General features: G+C 54.8%; 2 protein-coding genes across 5 annotated transcripts; both read left to right on the top strand.

Annotated features, from left to right (window-relative positions):
- The first annotated feature begins 2,083 nt into the window (after window positions 1–2,083).
- On the top strand, window positions 2,084–9,293 carry LOC102457559 (ovomucoid-like). 3 transcript variants are annotated; one of them, XM_006110209.4, is made up of 8 exons: window positions 2,096–2,939; window positions 4,151–4,173; window positions 4,700–4,824; window positions 5,129–5,174; window positions 5,812–5,939; window positions 6,700–6,745; window positions 8,371–8,486; window positions 9,092–9,293. In XM_006110209.4, the coding sequence occupies exons 1-8, from the start codon at window positions 2,882–2,884 to the stop codon at window positions 9,135–9,137; spliced, it is 588 nt and encodes a 195-aa protein (XP_006110271.2). In that variant the 5' UTR covers window positions 2,096–2,881; the 3' UTR covers window positions 9,138–9,293. The 3 variants fall into 3 exon arrangements, with proteins under 3 accessions (XP_025036987.1, XP_075756776.1, XP_006110271.2); XM_025181202.2 differs by lacking the exon at window positions 8,371–8,486 and having other exon boundaries at window positions 2,084–2,939; XM_075900661.1 differs by having other exon boundaries at window positions 2,091–2,939; window positions 8,371–9,293.
- Window positions 9,294–14,227: 4,934 nt separating this feature from the next.
- LOC102457303 (serine protease inhibitor Kazal-type 6) lies at window positions 14,228–20,487 on the top strand. Of its 2 annotated transcripts, none has more exons than XM_075900662.1 (4): window positions 14,228–14,359; window positions 17,637–17,725; window positions 19,261–19,376; window positions 20,277–20,487. In XM_075900662.1, the coding sequence occupies exons 1-4, from the start codon at window positions 14,302–14,304 to the stop codon at window positions 20,320–20,322; spliced, it is 309 nt and encodes a 102-aa protein (XP_075756777.1). In that variant the 5' UTR covers window positions 14,228–14,301; the 3' UTR covers window positions 20,323–20,487. The 2 variants fall into 2 exon arrangements, with proteins under 2 accessions (XP_075756777.1, XP_006110270.2); XM_006110208.4 differs by having other exon boundaries at window positions 14,242–14,359; window positions 17,637–17,662.
- The last annotated feature ends 601 nt before the right edge of the window (window positions 20,488–21,088 follow it).

Here is a 21,088-nt window from a genome sequence, read left to right as displayed (position 1 = left end):
GCTGTGGTTACAAAAGACAGAAGTATGTAAAAGACTAACAAGATGGTTTATTAGGTGATGAGCTTTCGTGGGCCAGACCCACTTCCTCAGATACATATGTGGAAGAAAATTGGCACAACCATATATACCAAAGTGATACTGTGGGAGATGCAGAAAGGAGCAGGGCAGCTAACTTGTGCTGAGCAAATATTGGGCAAACTTACGCTTGTGCAACAGGAGGAGAATTTTGTCTTGCTCCATTGTCTTAGTAAAGTTTGCCAACGCCAGCTCTGCTCTGCCTCCAGGGCATGTCTCCAGCGCACATTTCGGGTGATGGTTTTGCAACACTGCGCAAAATGTGACCGGATAGAATGCGGCCAAGTAGGAGAATGGGCAGGAAATGCACTTTGTAAACTAAACACAATTGCACACACAGGCGTGTAAATCACTCACTGTGTGATCATATTGTCTAGAGACGCACTGTCAGAAACACTGGCATCAGCACACGGCCGTCTGGAGATGTTCGACCGTACATGTAATGTCAAACCTGCGCTTATTGCCAGCCATCGCCAAAGCATACACCCTCTCTGAGCCTCTGGCAACTTCGAAATTTTACATCGGGGAAGGTTGGGTTTCCCAAGAACAAAGAAAGGCTCCGAAAAAATTCTTATTGGGGGAAAAATGCTTCCTTTGGCCTTCTGAGAAGTTAGCTGTATGGATTTCTATGAAACTGTCACAAACTAAACAATTGCTTTCAGCCGTGAGACCAACCATGAAAATGTCAGTTGCTGAAGGCATTTTATTCAGAAACATAGATACAGGCCCATCGGGGAAGGGGGCAGTTATCCCAGGGCCGGAGGATACCAAAGGGCCGAAAGCTCCCCATCACTGCTACTGCAGCAGCCGGAGCCCCGACCCCTTTAAATCGCTGCTGGAACACCACCCAGCACGCTCTGAGCAGCACTGAGGACTGCCTAGTCCCAGCTCCGCCCCTACCTCCTGATGCCCCGCCCCTTCTGGAGCATAGAGCAGGGCCCTCCTCATACCTTGCCCACAGGCCCGGCGAGGCTGTTGGCCCCGCTGCGTACACACCTGAAAATAAGGCTACATCTATACTGTAGCTTTCTTTTGGAAAAGCTTATGCAAATGAAGCGTGGCATGGAATATCGCTGCACTTCATTTGCATAATTAATTAGCAGCCGGTTTTGCACAAGAGGCTTTTGCACAAAAACGAGCAGTGTAGATGGCTCCTTTCTGCGCAAAACCCCCCTCTTGCTCCAGAGCCGAACTTCCTCATTTTTTCAGGAAGAACGGCTCTTCCTGAAAGAGGGGTTTTTTGCACAAAAAGGAGCCGTCTATACTGCTCATTTCTGCGCAAAAGCCTCGTGCGCAAAAGCGGCTGCTCATTACTTATGCAAATGAAGTGTGGCAATATTCCACGCCGCGCTTCATTTGCATATGCTTTTCCGGAAGAAGGCTACAGAATAGACGTAGCCTGTGGGGTTAGAATGAAAAAGATACCCAAAATGGAGACATCTCAGAATCCTAGAATACTAGGACTGGAAGGGACCTCGAGAGTCATCGAGTCCAGTCCCCTGCCCCCAAGGCAGGACCAAATACTGTCTAGACCATCCCTGATAGACATCAATCTTAGAATTGAGAACCGGAGGGTTCTTTACCGCGATTGCTGGCTGGGATGGCTCTCACAGTATCTACTTCACAGCTCTGTGTAGCCTTCCTGTAATGAAGGCGGCCACATTTCTAATGCCCAGGAGCTCTCAACAGGGGATAGCTGTGTCCTGACCTCTGCTGGGCCCCAGGATACTTGGGGCTACTGACATCAAAGCACTAAGATGGAGCGAATGGAGCTGGGGAGAAAGATATTGACATCAGGGAATAGGACAGTGTGAGGCTGCATCACCATCTAGTGGCCACAGGAGGGACTGCCACTTCTGGACCTGGGATCCTGGTTGTTCAGTTAATACAAAAGCCGGCAGATGGAGAATCCGATTGATAAATGGGGTTCGATGAGCCATGTGCTCTATGGGCAACTTGAAAGTCCATCCACTCCACAGACATGACCATACTTGAACCCTGTGTCCGTCGGCTTCCCTGTTCCAAAAGTTCAGTCCTCGGATGGTCAGAAACTTTCATGTGCTTGGGCACAGAGTTCACCCCACCAAAGATATGTAACCTGGATCCAGGCTTTCAGCTGACCGGTGAGAAACCTAGCACAGGAGAAAGCCCTGGAGAAGACAGGGCGGGCAGTACGGTAAAGGCCTCCCAGCGCCGTGAGAGTCTGTAGAACGCATGGACGATCGGCAGAGACCCCCTGCAGGTCCCTTTAAAGTCCCATGTCAACCGAGCATTTGGCACCCCAAAGAACTAGTCCCAAAGCTGCCGCCTCCTTGACTATCTTACCCCACACACATGCCGGATGCAACCCGAATACCACAGAACGCAGCAGCTTAGTGGCTTGGCCCTTCCACGTGACCAGCTTCCTTCCTTCCCGCGATTTCAGAGCTTGCAGTGCACACAAGACGCCCATTGTCCAGGCCAGGCACAGCGCCCGTGGTACAGCAGGCCCCGTTGTTCCCAATCGGGGTGCAGCCGGTGCGTGTGCTGCCCGCTCCTGGGCACCGCACGGAGAAGAAAGCCTCCTTCACGGCTCAGCACAAGCCACAATAGAAACCCGCTGGATGAGACAGCAATGACGTGTGAGGGGCGAGTTCACAGTCGAGGCTGGGGATGTGCGTGCACACACACACACACACACACACACACACACACACACACACACACTGTATATTTAACACGTGAGCTCTGACAGTGGAGCCTCAGACACCTCATCTCCTCGGCAGAGACCTACGCGCTTGACTCTTGCTCGGCCGTCGCCTCCGCCATGACGCTTCTCGGCGCCGTCGTGCTGCTCAGCCTGGGTTGTCTCAGCTATTTCTCTGGTGAGTCCATTCCATTTTCGTGTGTGTAAAGCCCTTTGGCTGAGCTCTCAATCCCTCTCGAAGCCAGGCAGGGAGCCGAGGATGTATGTGCATCCCCAGAGAAGTGGCACCGAGCTAGTGGCTTGCGCCAGGGAGAGTTTGAAGACAGAGGGTTGGTCTGGATGAAATCCATCCCTGTGCAGGGAGCTCCTACCAAGCCTCTGCAGCATATAAATCCTCCTTCAACTTACGGGGCTGTACAGGACTCGTGGTGCCCAGAGGCAAGGTGCACGTTGCAGAGTATCGCTACCGAGCAAAGCAAAATCTGTTTTTATTAAATGGTCAAAAAGTTTCAGCCTTAGAATATTGTCTGTTGCCTGCTCAGAGGAGATATAATATCAGCTGTGGCCATTCGTACAAGTAACCGCGGTTGGTTTCCAGGGTTAAAATCTACGGAGGCTAATGAGGGCAACCAAAATTGCAAATGAAGCGCAGGATTTAAATATCCCGTGCTTGATTTGCATGTTCCCGGCCGGTCGCCATTTTAGAAACTGATTAGCCCGAAGTAAATGCTCGCATCTACACATGGCAGTGAATCGGGATTCCGAAATAAAGCCCTAAATCGAATTATCTGGTAAACCTCATTGCAGGAGGAATACCAGCTAATTCGAGTTAGGGCTTTATTTCGGAATCCCGTTTCACTGCCGCATGTAGATGCAGGCAGTTACTTCGGGCCAGTCAATTTCTAAAATGGCGACTGGCCGGGAACATGCAAATCAAGCGCGGGATATTTAAATCCTGCGCTTCATTTGCAATATCGGTCGCCTTCATTAGCCTCCCTAGATTGATCTAGGGGGCTAGTGTAGACGTACCCTAACAGATTTATTTGGGAGCAGGTTGCTCCTCTATAAACCAGGACTCTGGTTCAGCAGCATCTGTGGTCTGGCAGGACTATGGATGTTCCAGTGTCAGAGTCCTGGCACGCTGCAAGGTGGGGGGAACCTGGCCCACTCCAGGGGGGAGGCAGGGAGACCAGGTTGGACAAACACCCCCCCCTCCCCCCCACCAGGTCCAGCAAAATCCCTCAGGGAAGTCCAATCAATATAAGCTTCCATGGACACAAAGCTAGTTCATCAGGTGCAGGGTTATTCTTTAGGATAATGTTTCCTAATTGATTTTTTATCAAAGATGCTGCTTTGTTTTTACCTTTTTGTCTCTGTTTTTTGCTCCAGGTGTTGCCACTGGGGCAGGGCAGGTGAGTTTCAGATCCTCTTTGTCATTTCCTTCAAACAGTGAAATGAAGCCCTTGCTGTAGAATTGTGGCAATGAATCCCTGGGATTTGGATGCATTCTATATGGTGCAACTGATACAAATAAACAACTACTAATAAAACGGGGGGGGGGGGGGGGAATTCACCCCAGCACAGAGGGCCAATGCAAGGCTAATGTGCCACTTAAAACCCACTTAAGACCTATTGCGGAGGGAGAGGGTCTTTCATCCATAACGTATTTGTTAGGGGCCCTTGTTAAATTACTATACTCCATGTGCTTTTAAGTTCAATCCCAATTGCCTAACAGTGTCCTATATGATCAAGTATCCCTCACATGTTGTGTTAAAGGCTACAGAAATGTCAGCCGTCTGAATACCATTAAGGGGCTGCAGTGAATGGTTCATAAAGTTGGCTGATTCCAAGAAAATCATCTCATTTTCTGTTCTTTAATGTTCAAAATGTAATGTTGCAGTCCAGGCCACCCCCCAAACGACACTGTCACTTTTACAGCCTCTTTGCAGCAGCTACCCAGTGCTTCCCAATGGCGAAGTTCCTTGTCCCAGCCTGGCTGACCCAGTGTGCGGCAGTGATGGCGTGACGTACCCCACCGAGTGTTTGCTCTGCAGAGAAATCCTGTAAGTTCTCAAATCACTTCTGATTAAGCAAAGCAGCACAGCTGCACCGAAAAGCTGGGGCGGGCCTGGACACGATCTGGTCTGATTCTGTGACTCTTTTTATGGGTCTGTTATGCTCTGGCCAGTGGTTCCACCCAGAGATCACTTGCGACCTCCTTGGTTGGAGGGAGTTTGGTTAATTGTGTCAGCGTCTGAGGAAGGTGAACGAGTGAGATTGCTGTAAGTGCTCACAAACTAACCTCTCTATGATCATAGAATTTGATGATTCTCTCTCATGCGCACTCTTCTCTCTTTCTCTCTCAAGATGCGGCAACACCATCTTCAAAAAGCACGATGGAAGATGTGTTCAGGTATAGCTGAGTAGCTGCTCTATTCACCGTTCCAGCCCTTCTCCCTGATACATTAGCAATGGCGCGCCCTCACGAGAGAGACGGTATGAATGCGCTAGCACAGAGCTGGGAGCAACAAGAAATTTCCCTTTTGCGAGAAATTCGGCAGCGTTGACATTGTTTTCATTCCAGGCTGGAAAAAACCCCAAAGAATTGAGACATTTCTCATAAAATAACATTTTCCAAAACCTCCACAACATTGTGTCGGGTCAGTTAAAATATTTTGTTTCAATGTTAAGGTTTGATTTTCTATTTCGTTGTAAGATCTCCTGGACTGTGAGCATTGAAACACAGTGTCACTCTGAACAAGCAACCCCATTGGGGAGTACTGATAATGTTTTGCCTTGAATGGTTCATTATGTCCACAGAACTGTGCGTCTGATTACTTGGGGTTGTATCTGGCAAGAGTGGTTAGCATTACGGACCTCAGCTTTGCCTTTCACACACGTTTTTCTCCCTCCTGCAATTGGCCTTGCTCTCCACTTCTTTTACTTCCTCCCAGCTGACAGGGAGAGAGACTGCAGGTCAGTCACAGTCAGATCCCTGAAGAAGGAGAGGGAGGGCATAGGCTGAAAAAGTTGCCTTGTGATTGGTGCAGGTTGACTGCACGGGCTACATGAAAACACCCCTGGGCCAGGAAGCTCCCTGCACCTTGGAGTACAACCCGATCTGTGGCACGGACGGTGTGACCTATGGCAACAAGTGTGCTTTCTGCTCTGCGGTCGCGTAAGTGCCAGGGGAGCTGCAGGCCTGCGAAAGCGACGTGTGGGCGGTTAGATGACCGTGTGGGTTCCTAGAGCAGCGTTTCTCAGATGCAGCCACAGGGGGGTTTCTTGTGGCCACAGACTCCTGTGATGATGAGGTGTGGAGGGGGATGCAAAGCAGCACCTCCCTGCTGTTTCTGGTGTCGATTGCCGGGGCTATCAGCAGGGCGTGGGCCCTTCCCCAGAGACACCAGGGCACAGTGCTGGAGAATCAGGCAGCCAGCGCGTTCCTCGCCTTCCAGGGCAGTCGGGCTCAGGGCTTGGATTTCAGCCCTGGGGTGACAGGGGCAGGCTCTGGCTTTGGGGTTCAGGCTGCAGCCCTGGGCTCTGGCATGCAGTGTTGGGCTCAGTCCTGCAGCCCTCCGCTGCCTCCGTCAGCCTTCCTCCCCCCATCCTGGGCTTCATTTGTGCCCAGGCCGGCCGGGGCTGAGTAACCCTGCTGCGATGAGCAACACTGCATGTTTCTTAGTCACACGTTTCACAGCCAGCTTATTGGCCAGTAATAAATGGGCGGGGATATGAGCCTATTTATTGTTTTCCTGAAGCAGAGGGAATATTTTAGGGGGAAGCGTGAGAGTGGCCACAAGCAAATGTTAATGGCCGCACTCTGAGGCCACCCAGACATTGGTCCTGAGAGCCCCTGTCCCAGAGCGGGATGAGGGGAGCGAATTCCTGACATGGCCACCCTGCGTGTATCCACTAACCTTGCTTTCTTCCTGCAGGAACGGAGCAGACATTGACCAGAACCGTGAAGGAGAATGTCCCCAGGTAAAGCTTATTCCCAGTTTATATTTATATGTGGCACAAATTAAATCCCGCGCATCAGCCTAGCCAGGAGAAGGAAAGTATCAGTGTTGTGTGGATATTGCTTTCCTCACCCGTGGGCCACAAGACCAGGGAGATGATAGGAGACAAGAGTAGCTCAGGGCTGAAGTGTGATCTGGGGTAACACCCCTATCAAGGCTGTTCCCCGCTCTGGCACTTTGAGTGCGGAAGGTCCGCAAGAGACTTAAAAAATGCCATGCCTCTATAGACTTCTGCTTAACAACTCCCCAAGGCCACGGATTCTCTGACCTTGGGTGGCATGCTGCCACCACCCCAGTGACAAAAATCCTTTCTTTTTGAACCCGGGAAGGTTCATTGGGAACTTCTTCCTGTGGAATACCCCAAGCTTTTTTACCACTAGGGAGTTTGAAAAAAAACTGCAAGCACTGACAGCTGATCTCTCAGTCTTAGGCATGCATATCCAGACCTCCTATTACCTTCCAGGACACAACAATCAAATCATAGCCTTAAAAAGGTTGATGTTATTAACAAAACGAGAAGCAAAGCATACTTGGTTGCCCGGTGTTATAGAGTAACGGAGAAAAACAGATTAAAGCACAGAGAATTGCTTCCCTGGGATTCAATTTCAGTTACAGCATATGGGGGGGGGGGGGGGAGGGGGGCACATGAGCCAAGCACAGAGGAATTTTGAGCCAGGAACTAAAAGAAATTAACCTGATGGCAGCTAACTAAACATTTCCTGTCTACTCACTTTTGTTGCTTCCGGGTTTTGTTCTCCTAGACATAGTTAGTGCTGTACATTCATTTTTGCCTCCCAGGCTCATTTCATCTCTCTCTCAGCCCCTGTTGCTTCTCCAACACAAAGGAGCCTGGAGCAGGCAAAACCTGTTTTTTATATTCGAATCTTAACACTTTCTTCCCACTGCTCTCCTGGCTCCCTGCCAACGCTCCCTGGAATCTTTTCCGGGATTCTCTGAGTTTAACCCGTTACAGGCGGTGCCTCTCCCATCTATCACATTCCCATACATCCCTCTGGAGGGAAGGACTCCAAACCCACAAACATTGGGCTCTGCCAGCGTCAGCCACTTCTGCAACTGGGAAAAGGGCCTTTGCGGTGGCTGCTGTCTCAAGCCCTCCTGCAGCAAGCAAGCTGGTGAATCAGCTACGATCAGAGGCATTGATTAGCAATGAGCAATAATCCCCCTCCTGCATCCTCCTCAGTTGGATTTGCACGGCCTCTTCCTCCTGACTCAAAACCCTCCTCTTCTGCGTACTAACACCAGCCTGGAAGGGGCCCGTGGAGGAGGGGCTGCTGGAGCAAGTAGCTATGTATGAAATGTATTCCTGCGGTGCTCTTCTCCACCTTCTGCACATTTCAGACCTCTCAGAGTGCACGCTCACGGAGCCTGTTTAGCTTGTGCAGGGGACAAGGTGCCTGTTAGCAGGCGGGGACAGCGCCTGTTTAGCTCGTGCCTAGCTCCACAGAGCCCCGATCCTGAGATGGGTCTGGGCACTAGCCTGCTATAAATATTAAACGACAAAGAGCTCTGCTAGGAAACCAGAGGCAGCAGAGGACTAAACGTGTGGTGTTGCCCCTTTATTTGCAGGTTGACTGCAGTGACTACACGCATCCCCACTCCTCCTGCACCCTGGAGTCCTTGGCCCATTGTGGCTCCGATGGCAAAACCTACGGCAACAAATGTCAGTTCTGCAACGCCGTTGAGTACGTAGAGTTCACCTCTGGTGGACAGAGAACAGTCGGCAGAGCCGAAGAGTTGGCACCTTCCCTGAAGGGTGTTCAAAGCCTGCAGCTGTTCGCTTTTTACTGCAGGGCTATAAACTGTGGGGTGAGCAAGAAGTGCCGCAGTGGGCCCTCAGGCTGTGAGAAACACGGTGACAGGCCAGAGGGCATGCCGATCGTCTTGCAGCCACCCAGCTCCACTTGGATTCCCCATTGCCTCTCGCAAATCGAGCTCCATCTCGGAACCTGGTTCTGTTTCTTCAGGTCCACCCATGTTCTACAGAACCCCTTAGCCGGGACAGACACTTCAGCTGTTTAGCCCAGCTCCCCAGTTACTGTCCCCCAGTCCTCCTGAGTCCCCCATCTGTCGAGGTATAAAATAGGTTTGTACAAAAGTTCTAGGTCCCTTTCCAAACTCCTCTCTCAGACTGGTACAAAATAGCTGCCACAAACAGCAAAGAAAAGGGACCGAGCTTCAAAGAAGTGTCCTGTGTTTGAGCTGGCCTGGAGAACAGAATAAGGAGGGGAGCCGTTCCTCTAGGGCTACTTGTTGCTGATCACTCTCTCTCTCTTTCTCTCGTCTCCAGAATCAGTGACAGGAAACTCCACCTCCAGCGCTACGGGGAATGCTGAATGCCCAGGGGTGCTGGCTGTGCTGAGAGCGGCTCTCTTGCTCCCCCGTTCCACTAGCAAAGCCCTGCATTGGAACGTGTTCTCCTCCCACCCCGTGCTCTGGCTGCTCACTGGGGCCTCACTGTTGGTTCTATCAATAAAGGCAGCTTGGCAGCATTCTCTGCCTCTGTGTATTCCTTAGGGGCAAGGTGCGAGGGCCTCTAAGGTCCTGGCCTTCAGGTCTGACTATAATAAACATGATAAATCACACACCTGGGTGTGGGGGGGAACGAGCTGCAAGGGAAGGTGTCAGTGACTCAGCCAGAGGTTCGGGTCTGTCACAGGAGCGGGTGGGGAGGTTCTGTCACCTGCGACCTGCAGCGGCTCAGACTAGATGATCATGACGGTCCCTTTCAGGCTTTGGAAGCTGAGACCCGCACGTGCAACACCAGTAACATGCCCTAGGAGCCCTCTGATTGGTGTTTACTGCTCAATTCTGCAACATGACAGCAGCTCACGTTCTGCTTTGATAGAAACTTACTAAAACCATTTCCTCCTCCCACTTCGGCATGTGGGGCGTTAATTCTCGTCCATGAATGTCAGGCTCTTTACTTAATCAATACCTGTGTCTTACAGTCAACAAGCAGGCCCGTGGCATCTTAGGGTGTGTCTACACTAGCCCCCTAGTTCGAACTAGGGACCCTAATGCAGGCATTCGAACTTGCAAATGAAGCCCGGGATTTAAATATCCCGGGTTTTATTTGCATGTTCCCGTCCAGCCGCCATTTTTAAATGTCACTAGTCCAGACTAACGGCCCGCAGCTACACGCAGCAGTTAAAAGGTCATTCGAACTAAGTCCTTAGTTTGAATTACTTGTTACACCTCATTCCAGGAGGCATAACTGAGAGGTCTACAAAGGGCTTTGATGCCAACCACGGCGTGTCCAGACTACCGCGGTGTGCCGACAAACAGCTGATCGGCACAGCGTGGCAGCCATTTTTATTTAAATGAAGCGGCGATTATTTAAATCGCTGCTTCATTTTCCTATGTCTACAAAGGTCATCTACATGGCTCCGTCCACGGAGTCATGCCCTTAGTGACTACAATGGTAGAATGTGTCTTACAACGGCACTCATGGGGAGGCTGAGGTGTGTGCGCGTCGGTACCAATTTGCCTCCCTGGGAGCATGAAGACGACGAAAACCTCCATCAGTGCATGTGCGTGACACGAGCAGCAGTGTGAATTTCGACCCACGTGAGCGTGAGTGACACGCAGCAACTTGCCATTCCAGGGCACCTAAGTCAGCTGAGGAGCATGCAGCCCAGTGAAACTCCCTTGCACGAGGGGGATAAGTCCGCATGACCAGACGCCTGCTCGTTGCTTTCCTTCCTCCGCCTTCCACTCTCTTGCTGTGCAGCCAGTGCAGGCGATGAAGGACCCGCCTAGTCTGGTTTCTAATCTGGGGCTTCCCGGCCCCTCTTCTGGCCTTGCTTACTCCATTCCTTGGCATAGCGACAGTCCAGCCTTCTCCCGGCATGGGCTAGGCCGCTGTCTCCCTCCTGCCAGCTGTAAAACAAAGTCATTTTCACTTGACGACACAGCAACTCTGCCTTCTCCACATTGCCAGTTTAATTCAGAGCAATATAAAACGTGGTTTCTGGAGCATGCGCGCTGCTCCTTCACACCAGGCCACGGGCACAGGCAGAGGCCTCACTCCAGATGGCCACAATGGACCAAAGGAGCCATTGCCAGCGGAGGAAAGGAGGAATCAGGGTCTTCCCAGGCGTCTGCTGCCCTCAGGCTGCCCAGCAAAGCCCTATCGCAGCCCCACCAGCCAGTCTGTAAGAGGGAGGTGGGCTGGGGGTTATGCCAGGGATCCTGATTGGCTAACAGGAGGGTAGCTCCCTGGGGGGAAAGCGGAGGCAGGAGCACACCCGGGAACTCTCCCCAAACCTGAGGCAGGACTCACTAGGTCCCCCCACTGGCCTCGGCTGGGTCACAGGTTCTGAGGGAGGCAGGATCCGCAGTTGAGTGTTGGCCCGTGGCGAGAGGCTCAGAGAAGCGCAATGTGAGAGTCAGCAGAGCAGTGGGAACGGTCTCCCGGCGAGACTGTGCAGGCGACACGGCCGTGCCCTCACCGGGCGTTTCGGACGCAGGCGCTAGCATAGCCCAGGGGCCTGGCTGACCGCTAGGGAGCTGGGGATTTCCACACCCGATCGGAGCAGCCAGTGGCCCATTGCAGATGTTTTGGGAAAGGCGGAAAAGCCATCATTCAGCTGGCAAGACAGGGCTGGTCCCCCAGTCTAGTCCTTCCCTCCGCCCCTGCCGGATTGTTCCCTCCAGCTCCTTTCTGGCTGCTTTGCTCCAGCCAGGCATGTGCCATCGCATCTCAACTCTGATCCCAGAATTGAGGGGCTCAGCTGCCTTGGGTGGCGGACCTAGGAGGCCAGAACACGCGTCTGCTGTACTGTTCCTCATGTGTGCGAGTGTCTTGCTGCAAACCCGCCCTTTGTTTATCTCCTCCTGGCCTCACGTGTGTCATAGACATTATCACACCACATGAAAGAAGTGGCACGTTTGACTGACACTGGTAATTTACCAGTCCTACCTGGCTCCACTTTGATGCCATTTTTATGGGCCTTGGCAAACTTTCCTCTGGCCCTGTCCAGTGTCTCTGGAAGCACCTGCATTGGCAGAGCAGCAACAATTCCCTTTCCAAAGACTTCACCAAACCCAGGTTTTCAGTCGCACCAAAAGCAGCCACTGTTCAAACCAGTCTTGCACTTTTTCAGGGATGACTGTGTTATGGGACACCCTTCTCTTCTGCACCCAGTCCCCATTGCAGGGCATCATGGGCTGGCCTGTCTTTCAGCAGCTCCTTGGTTCACCGCAGGAGAACCTGGCTGGGGCTAAGGAAACCCAACCCAACCCAACCCAACCCTTCTGTCCTTGCTCAGATAGTCTCACTAATGTCTTAGAGCCAATAGTATGTGTAAACGCACCCCCCCCCCCCCCCCGGCCTGGTAGTTCAGAGGTGGTTCCACAGTCCATACGTGATGTAGTCAATCGTGACTTAGTGGTCAATTCTCTGCCCTTATTTTAGGAGAGCTGGGATCTGAGGTTTGCATTCCGCCACCTCGGATTTCAGTGGTACATTTATCATAATCATTGAACTGGAAGGGACCTTGAGAGGTCATCAAGTCCAGTCCCCCCCATGCATCATCTGAGCATCCCTGACAGGTGTCTGTCCCTGCTCTTACATATCTCCAGTGAGGGAGATTCCACACCCCCCCTGGGCAATTTATTCCAGCATTTAACCACCCTGACAAGCAGGAAATTTTTCCTAATGTCCAACCTCAACCTCCTTGGCTGCAGTTTAAGCCCCTTGCTGCTTGTCCTGTCCTCAGAGGCCAAGGAGAACAATTTTTCTCCCTCCTCCTTGTGACACCATTTTAGATACTTGAAAACCGCTCTCATGTCCCCTCTTAGTCTTCTCTTTTCCAAACTAAGCAAGCCCAATCCCTTCAGTCTTTCCTCATCTCTCATGTTCTCTAGACCTTCCATCATTTTTGTGGCTCTTCTCTGGACCTTCTCCAGTTTCTCCACATCTTTCCTGAACTGGGGTGTCCAGAACTGACACAATCCTCCAGCTGAAGTCTAATCAGTGCAGAGCAGAGCGGAAGGATGACTCCTTGGCTATGTCTACACTCACGGCTTCTTGTGCGAGAAATATGCAAATAAGGCTAAATGTGGAATATCGCCGAGCCTCATTTGCATACCTAATGAGCCGCTATTTTTGCAGAAGAGGCTCTTGCGCCAGAAGGAGCATCTACACTGCCCCTTCGTGTGCAAGAAAACCCCTCTTGCGCAATGCCGCTTTGCTGATTATTTTCAGGAATAACGGCATCGCGCAAGAGGGTTTTTCTTGCGCAAGAAGGGGCAGCGTAGACAGCTCCTTCTGGCGCAAGAGCCTCTTCTGCAGAAATGGTGGCTCATTAGGCATGCAAATGAGGCTTGGCGATATTCCACGCTTAGCCTCATTTGCATATTTCTCATGCAAGAAGCCGCGAGTGTCGACATAGCCCTTGTGTCTTGCTCACAACACTCCCTTTCACGCTCTGCTTTATACACCGTGAAATCTTTTCCCCTTCCCAGGCTTTTCTTGGAGGGCTTTCAGAGAGTTAGCAATGGCAACGCTTTATGAGCCATGTGGTTGCACTGACCTTACAATAGCTCTTCCTTGCTCACGCGATTCTTCTAGCCATTTGCATCCAACGGCAGTATCCTGTGACAATGCAAGCGCCAGGGCCCTGCAGAGTCTAGATCTCACCCGCTAGGTCCTTCCGCAAGAAGCATCGTGGAACAGTCTGCAAAGGGCAAATGAACCTGAAGTGCAGCAATTCTGGCCTCCAGGGACTTGTTCCCCCCTTTCTACAGGCGGGCAAACTGAACAGACGGGTTGTGTCCCATGCCGCTCAGCGCGGAAGTGGAGAGAGCTCACGTTGGCTGGCCTGGGGCCAGGATGCAGCCTTGTTTTAGAAGATCTGACAAATGACTAATCGCCCTAATCTAGGGAGGAGCATCGGCAGGTCTGACCCGCGACTCCGCAAGCAGCCATCCAGTCGGGCCACTTCACGCTGCCTCTCTCCACCCCACCGGAACAAATTTAGTCTGGACTTCCAAAATAGAAAGGGTGCACCAAATAGCTGGTGTCACACCCACTCCATCCTCCTGGCGTGAGTCATTTCCTGCATGCCCCTGGGCTGCCAGCCTGCTGCACTGCCGACCCCACTGCCGGGACTCAGGAAGGGCCCCCGATTTCCAGCCTCCCTCCTGAGTCCCTGCCTGGAACGTTCTCCCACTAGCAAGAGTCCCGTGATTACCTGGAGAGTGGAGATTCCCAAACAGGTACAAGCCAGAGCATGTGACTTGCATGCTTAACCCAGATCGCTGGGTTTGATGTGGATAGAGCCGCATTCCTAACGCCTGGGACGGAGCCTCGTAAACGACAGCTGGTTCCTCGGGCCAATGATGACTTGAGAAAGGAGAGGGAGAAAGTGTTCCTAATGCGGGTGGGGATGTGAACTTGCCTGGGTGTATATAAACAGATGGAGAGGCAGGTCCATGAGCACTCTGCAGAGAAAGCATCTACCGAGCAGGCTCTTGCACTCGTGCTAAACAGCCATGAACGCAGGGTTCTTTGTGCTCCTCAGCCTGTCTCTTTTCTTCTTCTCCTCCTCCGGTGAGTAACTCTTCCTGCAGCTTGTACGTAGCCCTGCCTGACCTCTCTAGCTCTTAGTGACGGGTTGTCCGGGGCAGCAGGAACAGGGGGTGTATTAAGGTTGAAGCTGAGCAAATAACGCAGCTTAGATTTCTGCCAAGACTAGGTTGAGTTTTTCAATGAGTGTGCAAGGGGCTGCGTCTCTGCCCGTCTAGAGTTCCCAGCCAGGGCATGCCGGAGCATGGGGCTTGCCAGCAGGAATGGCAGTAGAGACAGCACACGGTCAGGGACTGGTCCAGAATAGCTGCAATTGTGACTTTTGGCACTCGCAGCCGGAATCTGAGAACCGTGCTTGTCCCGTGAGAGGCTCGGAGCCCAGCTGCACAGGGCTGCCAACTTCTGTGATTTTGTCCATGCGTCTCGCCAGCGCCGGTGTTTTTCCTAAAGCCCCGAGCCCTGGAATCACGATCTCAGCGTGCATTAAAAATGCCGAGTCCCTGTGTTGTGAAGCAAAGCTGGAGACCGCGACCCGAGTGCCCCCCAGAGACGCCGAGAACCAAAGGCCCATTAAAGATCCCTCGACCGACTGATTGATTTTGGATTTTGTGGTTTTCTGGTGCCCAGCTCCTGGTCCCTGCGCACGTGGCTCTGATCTCCATACTGACAGCCCGTGGCCCCTGTGGCCAATCAGAGCACTGCATGCAGGCCATGGTGCACCCACAGACCGACGGCGACGTGCAGCTGCTTGGCATAAGTGACGTGCTGGAGAAAAATCGTTGGCTGCGTGTGGACCGAGAGAGGGGAAAGGCGCATGGACCAAGGGGGGCGGTGTTCCACTGGAGCACCTGCTCCCGAGGCCAGCGAGCCCGGGGGCTGATACAAAGCAGGCGGCATCTGAGCGCACAGCGGAGCAGTCTCCTCCTGGGCCCCTGGCACATTTTACACCAAGGGTTTGAATGAATGGACAGAGCCACAAGCCGGCAGCTCGGCCAGCCCCGCCTGCGGGGTCCAGTGATCGCTGGGGGTGTCAGGCTCTCCCGGGTGCTGCTTTGTTGCTGCCCAGAGCCCTGTCCAGCCTGTCTCTGCCCAGCTCCCCAGGGCCCACAGCCTGCAGCAGCAGCAGCAGGAAACCAGGGAGCTGTGTAAACGCTGCCAGCAGAGCCACTGGGGTTACTGAGGGGGGCAGTGAGTGCTGCAGGGGCGGATGTCTGGGGCAGGCTAGGCGGGTGGGGGAGAAGCGGGGATGGGCAGCCGCGTGGGGAGCTGAGGCAGAGGGGCTGCATGGCTGGTAACTGCACAGCAAATGCACCAATGGCAACTGGCAGCCCGGAGTGACCACCCGCATCTCTGAGGCTCCAGCCAAGCTGCCTGCGCCGGGCGTGGGCGTCCCGAGAAGCAGGGCAGCCCTGGCAGGAGGGCGTGGGGCAGTGCCCGCGGCGTGCCAGCACAGCGGCATTCCCGTCCCGACTGCCAGGCTGCTGCCTCTCCGGTAGTGGAGAGCTGGGTCGAGGGCGGGGGGGGGGGGGGTCTCCCTGGGGCCAGGAGGGCCTCCCCGAGTCCAGGCCTGGCTCAGCTGCCGTATCTCCTGCTCACACCGGGCACCTGCCAGCCAGTGGTGCGGGGGGAGGCCTACACAGCACAGCCCATGCCAGAGAAACACCCCACAGCTGGGTTCTCCGGGGCTGGCCACTGCTCCTCTCAGCGCCCTTTGCCTGCTCTCCAGACACTGCTTTGGCTGGAACCACTCCCTGAGCCCCCACCCCACCAATTTCTGCTCCACCCGCTCCCTTGGGAACCGAAATGCCCCTGCCTTTCCTTACCCAACGCCCCCCTGCGCTCTGCTGGCATCCTCCCTGCTCCCCCAGGTGCGGCTCCCCCCTCCCCAGCTCTGCCTTCCCCCACTGCTGCCGGGGCACCGATCCTGGTGCGAGATCTAGCAAAAGAGGGGCAGTGTCATGACGTGGTCCAGCAAAGCAGGGAAAAGCTCAAGCAGGCCAAAGAGCCACCTGATCTCACGGCAGGACCCAGCACCGTCTAGCCCATCCCTGGCAGGCGTCTGTCCAGCCTGCTCTTCACTATCTCCAGGGACGGAGATTCCACAACCCCCCAGGCAATTTGTTCCAATGTTTCACCCCCTGACAATGTGTTTCCTCATGTCCAACCTAAACCTCCCCGGCTGCAGTTTCAGCCGATTGCTTCTCGTCCTGTCCTCAGACGCCCAGGAGAACAATTTCCCCCCCTTCCGCCTTTTAGATACTTGAAAACTGCTCTCATGTCCCCTCTGTCTTCTCTTTCCCAAACGAAACAAGCCCGATTCGCTCTGTCTCCCTCCTCGCTCATGTTCTCCAGACCTTTCCTCACTTTTGTGGCTCTTCTCTGCACTTTCTCCAATTTCTCCCCATCTTTCCTGAAACGTGAGGCCCAGAACTGGACACGATCCTCCGGCTGAGGCCTGATCAGCGCCGCGCAGAGCGGAAGGATGACGTCTCGTCTTGCTCCCAACACTCCCGTCAATGCTCTTTTCGTAGGACTCGAGGCCCATGTTCGAGTGCATGAGGGAGCCCCCCAGGAACGCGCATTAATCTACCCCTGGCTGGGAGGTTCCTCCTTAAAGTCATACAGTGTCCCCAGCTGGAGAGATGGGCTCAGCTCAGCAGCCGGGCTGGCGGCTGTCTGCGGGAGGCACGAGGCTGATGGAAACTGACAGTGTCTATGGTTCTTGCTGGCGGCTCCTGGAGGGTGTCGCGGAGCCAGGCCAGCTCAGAATCCCCTGCATGGCCTCTGCCCTTGACAGCGGTGCTGGGAGGAAGCGCTGGCCACGGGACTCGCCTAACGCTGATCCCCACGACTGGCTAATTTGCCTGAGCTGGTGCCAGCTGCTCCCCTGCCTCTGCCCCTTGCACGCAGAAGCCACAGACGGCACCAGCCGCCTTCAGATTTTCAGACTCGCTGCACCTCCCAGACGCACCTGTGGGATCAAACGTCCCTTCCTAGCCCCGAGCCTCTGGGCGCTGCTGGAGTCCCTGCCCTGCCTCCGGAATTAGCGAGCGCCCCGGGGAAGCAATGCAACTGCTGAGAGGTTGTAAGAAGTCGCATCATATTTTGGGTCAGTTAATAAACTCCCGGCCCGCAATCATTAATTTTCTAACCCTCCCCTGCGCCCGCTCGCAGCCGGCTCTGCCAGGGCGCGTGTGCAGGAAAACACAGCGCGTGGAGATCTTTATAAAACGCTCTCCGCCGCCCGCGGCTCGTTGGGGCTTTACAAAAGGGCGTCTGTCTGTCTGTCTTTCTGTTCCAGGCACTGCCCGCAGAGACAGGCGCGCGGTGAGTGCAGCGGTTTCTGCTTGGTACTTTCCGACTTTGCACCCAGTTCCAGAGAAGTGGTTTGTAAGGGAGAGCTCAGGCCTGGGAACCCCCGCACACAGCGGGAGCAGAGGGGGTGTCAGGCGCTCTGGGTGCTCGTGGCAACGGCGCGTAGCTGGGCGGTGGGGCACAGGAGAGCCCCAAGATGGACTCTCAGGGTGATGAGACCGGTGCGGGCTGAGCACACCACAAGGCCGGCACGACGTGTGCCAGAGCAAACGGCACCGTTCCTCTTCCTTCTCGCGCCACTGCCCCGTCTTTCCCAGGAGAGAGATGCTGCAGATAGGGACTCCAGGTCAGACCTCCCTGGCTGGCCCCCTTGGGATCTGAGTGGTCCTGATCAAGGGAGTTGGCTGGACCGGGGAGGTCAGGCGTGTGGGTTCTTCCAGAGCTCCCCTCCTGGCTGCCAGCCCCAGCCAGCGCATTGCCACTGGCCTGCCTGCCAGGCTCTGCTTCCCCTGGCACACAGGTGGGGCTCCCTGCTCCTGGCCACCGGCCCACGGGCTGCCAGACCAACTCTGCTCTGAGCCACGGGCAACTGCTGCAGCTCTCTGCTCCAAGGACTCTCCTGTCCATCAACATGGGGCCATTTCTACGCTCGTGGCTTCTTGCGCGAGACATATGCAAACGCGGCTAAGCGTGGAATATCGCCGAGCCTCATTTGCATACCTAATGAGCCGCCATTTTGCAGAAGAGGCTCTTGCGCCAGAAGGAGCATCTACACGGCCCCTTCTTGCGCAGGAAAACCCCTCTTGCGCAAAGCTGTTCTTCCTGAAAATAATCAGTGTAACGGCATTGCACAAGAGCGTTTCTCTTGCACAAGAAGGGGCGGTGAAGACACTCCTTCTAGCGCAAGAGCCAATTCTGCAAAAATGGCGGCTCATTAGGTATGCAAATGAGGCTCAGCGATATTCCACGCTTAGCCGCGTTTGCATATTTGTCATGCAAGAAGCCGCGAGTGTCGACATAGCCCCAGGGTTCTCCCAGAGCCTGTGGTTACTTCCCCCTGGGAGAGTCCAACGCCAGGCCAAGGGTACCCTGGGACGAGAATCTGTATTGACACTTCTGTGGAGACACTTCTGAACTCTTACTCCAAGCGTCTGGCCTGTGGGGAGTTCTGCGAGCGCGGCCGTAACCTGTCCCAGTCAACGGGAGCTGTGTGACGCCAGCTGGTTTCTAAATGTCTCAAGAAGGGGGGCATTGACCCCCATCCACAGGGACCCCCCCCCATTCCACCAGTGCCCTGGAGGCTGGCTGGGTTTTAGAGTGTGCGATCAATTCGCTTCCGACCTGACTGGCCCAGCCTGTCTGGGAAACTTGCATTCCTTCTTGCCCCGAGGGTGCTGGCAGCTTTTCTCCCAGCTCAGAGATGCTCCTTCTTATGTCCCGTCCGCTGGCCGCGGAAGGATCTCTCTCCGGGAAGAGGCAATGCCGGGCCTGCACTTTGAACTCCTCCTCTCAGTGGAAAGACTGGAGTTAGCAAGACAATTTATTATCAGCCCCCTGGAGGAAGAGGGAGGGGGGAGGAGTTGTAACAGGTCTTGCTACTCCTTTTGCAGATCGATTGCAAGGACTACATGGACGATGGCATGTACTGCACCAGGGAGTCCGACCCCCACTGTGGCACGGATGGCATGACATACGGCAACAAATGCGCCTTCTGCAAGGCCGTCAAGTGAGTGGAAAGCACCAGGAACCCAAACGAGTCGAGTGGATCTGGCTCCCCGCTTCCCCCCCCCCCTTCCTTCTCTCCGTTTCGTGGGTTTCTATGCGCCCGCCTGGCGCTCGGGCGCAGCGAGAGGTTCTCAGTGAAGCGCCTCCCCCCAGAGCAGACCCACGTGAAACCAAATTCACTGGAAGCCACTTTCTAGAATCGCAGGGCTGGAAGAGAGCTCCGGAGGCATCTAGTCCAGCCCCCTGCCCAAGGCAGGACTACCCCGACTCAATCAGCCCAGCCAGGGCTTGGTCAAGCCGAGACTTAAACACCTCTAGGGATGGAGATTCCCCCCTCCCCCCCAGGGAACCCAGCCCAGGGCTTCCCCCCTCCTAGGCAAATAGTTTTTCCTCATAGCCAACTGCAACCTGAGCCCATTCCTTTCTGCTCTCTGAATGAAATCGGCTCATGCAGGGAGCTGGCCCACGGCCAGTGCCCCCAGGTCAGTCCCTCCTGGGTGAAGAGAATTACCTCAGTGCCCGGCCTATCCTACAGCACCGCTGCAAGGGGGCAGGGGATTGCAGCGGCAAGAACATGCAGAGAGGTGTCCCAGGGCTCTGGAACCCCCTGCCCCATGGAGAAATGTTAATTAAACGTTAAAACGGTCTGTCTGTGGAGCAGAGTCGCTAGCCCCGCGGCCCCCCAGGAAAGCCAGAGCCCCCTCCCCTCCAGACAGCCCTGCCTACAACAAGACGTTAAAAAGGGGGCTTGAGCCTTCCTCGGACACACCAGGGACTGGCTGGTGTCTGAGCTGGGCCGTTCCAAGGTGCCAGTTCTCCTCCCGTGTGTACCTGTCCCCGGGGCACTGAATGGAACAGTCCGTCTCCACCAGAGCCTGAGCCTGCTTTGCTCTCTTTGCAGGAAAAGTCAGGGAAGCATTGGACTGCGGCACATTGGGAAATGCTGAACGCCCCTCCCGGCTGAGTGTTGGGAGCTGCCCGCCTGCTTTCGGTCTCCGCCAGCCGCCGCAGGCCCCTGCCCCCAGCCACAGCCGCCCCTCGCCCTGCCCCCGGGAGCTGCGGGCAGCGTCGGCGTCTCCACTGCGCTTGTCCAATAAAGAAACTCAGCACACTCCTTGGGCTGTTTCTGGTCCCCATCACTAGCAGGGCTGCGGTGGGACCAGGCCTGCGCGTGCCGCGTGTAACGCCAGTGAGGGGCACCAGGGGGCGCCGTCTGTGGGCGACACTCCATCACCTTCCCTTTCCAGAGAGGAAAGAGGGAGCAGGAGCCACGCCGTGGCCCAGTCAGTCCCACCGAGAGTGTCCGAGGGAATGGGCTGCCCAGGCCCCGCGTGGGCTGGGGTGAAGAGTTCCCACCTTTGCCACGTAGGCCCTGCGGGATCTCGGACTTCTCAGGGGCTTCCCTACCTACAGGGTCGGGCTCGCTCCGGCCCCGGTCCTAGTCCACGTGAAGTCGAGCAGAGGCCAGAGACAAGGGCGTGTCTCAGTGGTGGGTTCAAGCTCCTCCCATCTAGGGAACCGTGGCCAATGGGAGCTGAGGGGGCGGTGCCTGCAGGTGCACACAGTGCTCAGAGCCACATGGTCCTGCTTTGACCTAAGAGCCACCAGGAGATGCTGGCAGCTTCCTTAGAGCCCGCGCCCCATACCCCCTCCATGCCCCAACCCCCAGCCCACCCCAGAGCCCACACACCCAGCCAGAGCCCTCATCTCCAC

The sequence above is a fragment of the Pelodiscus sinensis genome, chromosome 17 (genome assembly GCF_049634645.1).
Source record: "Pelodiscus sinensis isolate JC-2024 chromosome 17, ASM4963464v1, whole genome shotgun sequence".
NCBI classification, from domain to species: Eukaryota; Metazoa; Chordata; order Testudines; family Trionychidae; genus Pelodiscus; species Pelodiscus sinensis.
This window is presented reverse-complemented; position numbering and strand designations above follow the sequence as displayed.

What these genes read in the sequence shown, in the direction of transcription:
- LOC102457559 (XM_075900661.1), top strand. Translation starts at nt 2,882, where the DNA reads ATGACGCTTCTCGGCGCCGTCGTGCTGCTCAGCCTGGGTTGTCTCAGC. An exon ending in TTGCCACTGGGGCAGGGCAG is followed by an intron (nt 4,174 to 4,699) that starts GTGAGTTTCAGA and finishes TCACTTTTACAG; the next exon opens with CCTCTTTGCAGCAGCTACCC. An exon ending in GTGAAGGAGAATGTCCCCAG is followed by an intron (nt 6,746 to 8,370) that starts GTAAAGCTTATT and finishes CTTTATTTGCAG; the next exon opens with GTTGACTGCAGTGACTACAC.
- LOC102457303 (XM_075900662.1), top strand. Translation starts at nt 14,302, where the DNA reads ATGAACGCAGGGTTCTTTGTGCTCCTCAGCCTGTCTCTTTTCTTCTTC. An exon ending in CAGTTCCAGAGAAGTGGTTT is followed by an intron (nt 17,726 to 19,260) that starts GTAAGGGAGAGC and finishes CTCCTTTTGCAG; the next exon opens with ATCGATTGCAAGGACTACAT. An exon ending in GCCTTCTGCAAGGCCGTCAA is followed by an intron (nt 19,377 to 20,276) that starts GTGAGTGGAAAG and finishes CTCTCTTTGCAG; the next exon opens with GAAAAGTCAGGGAAGCATTG.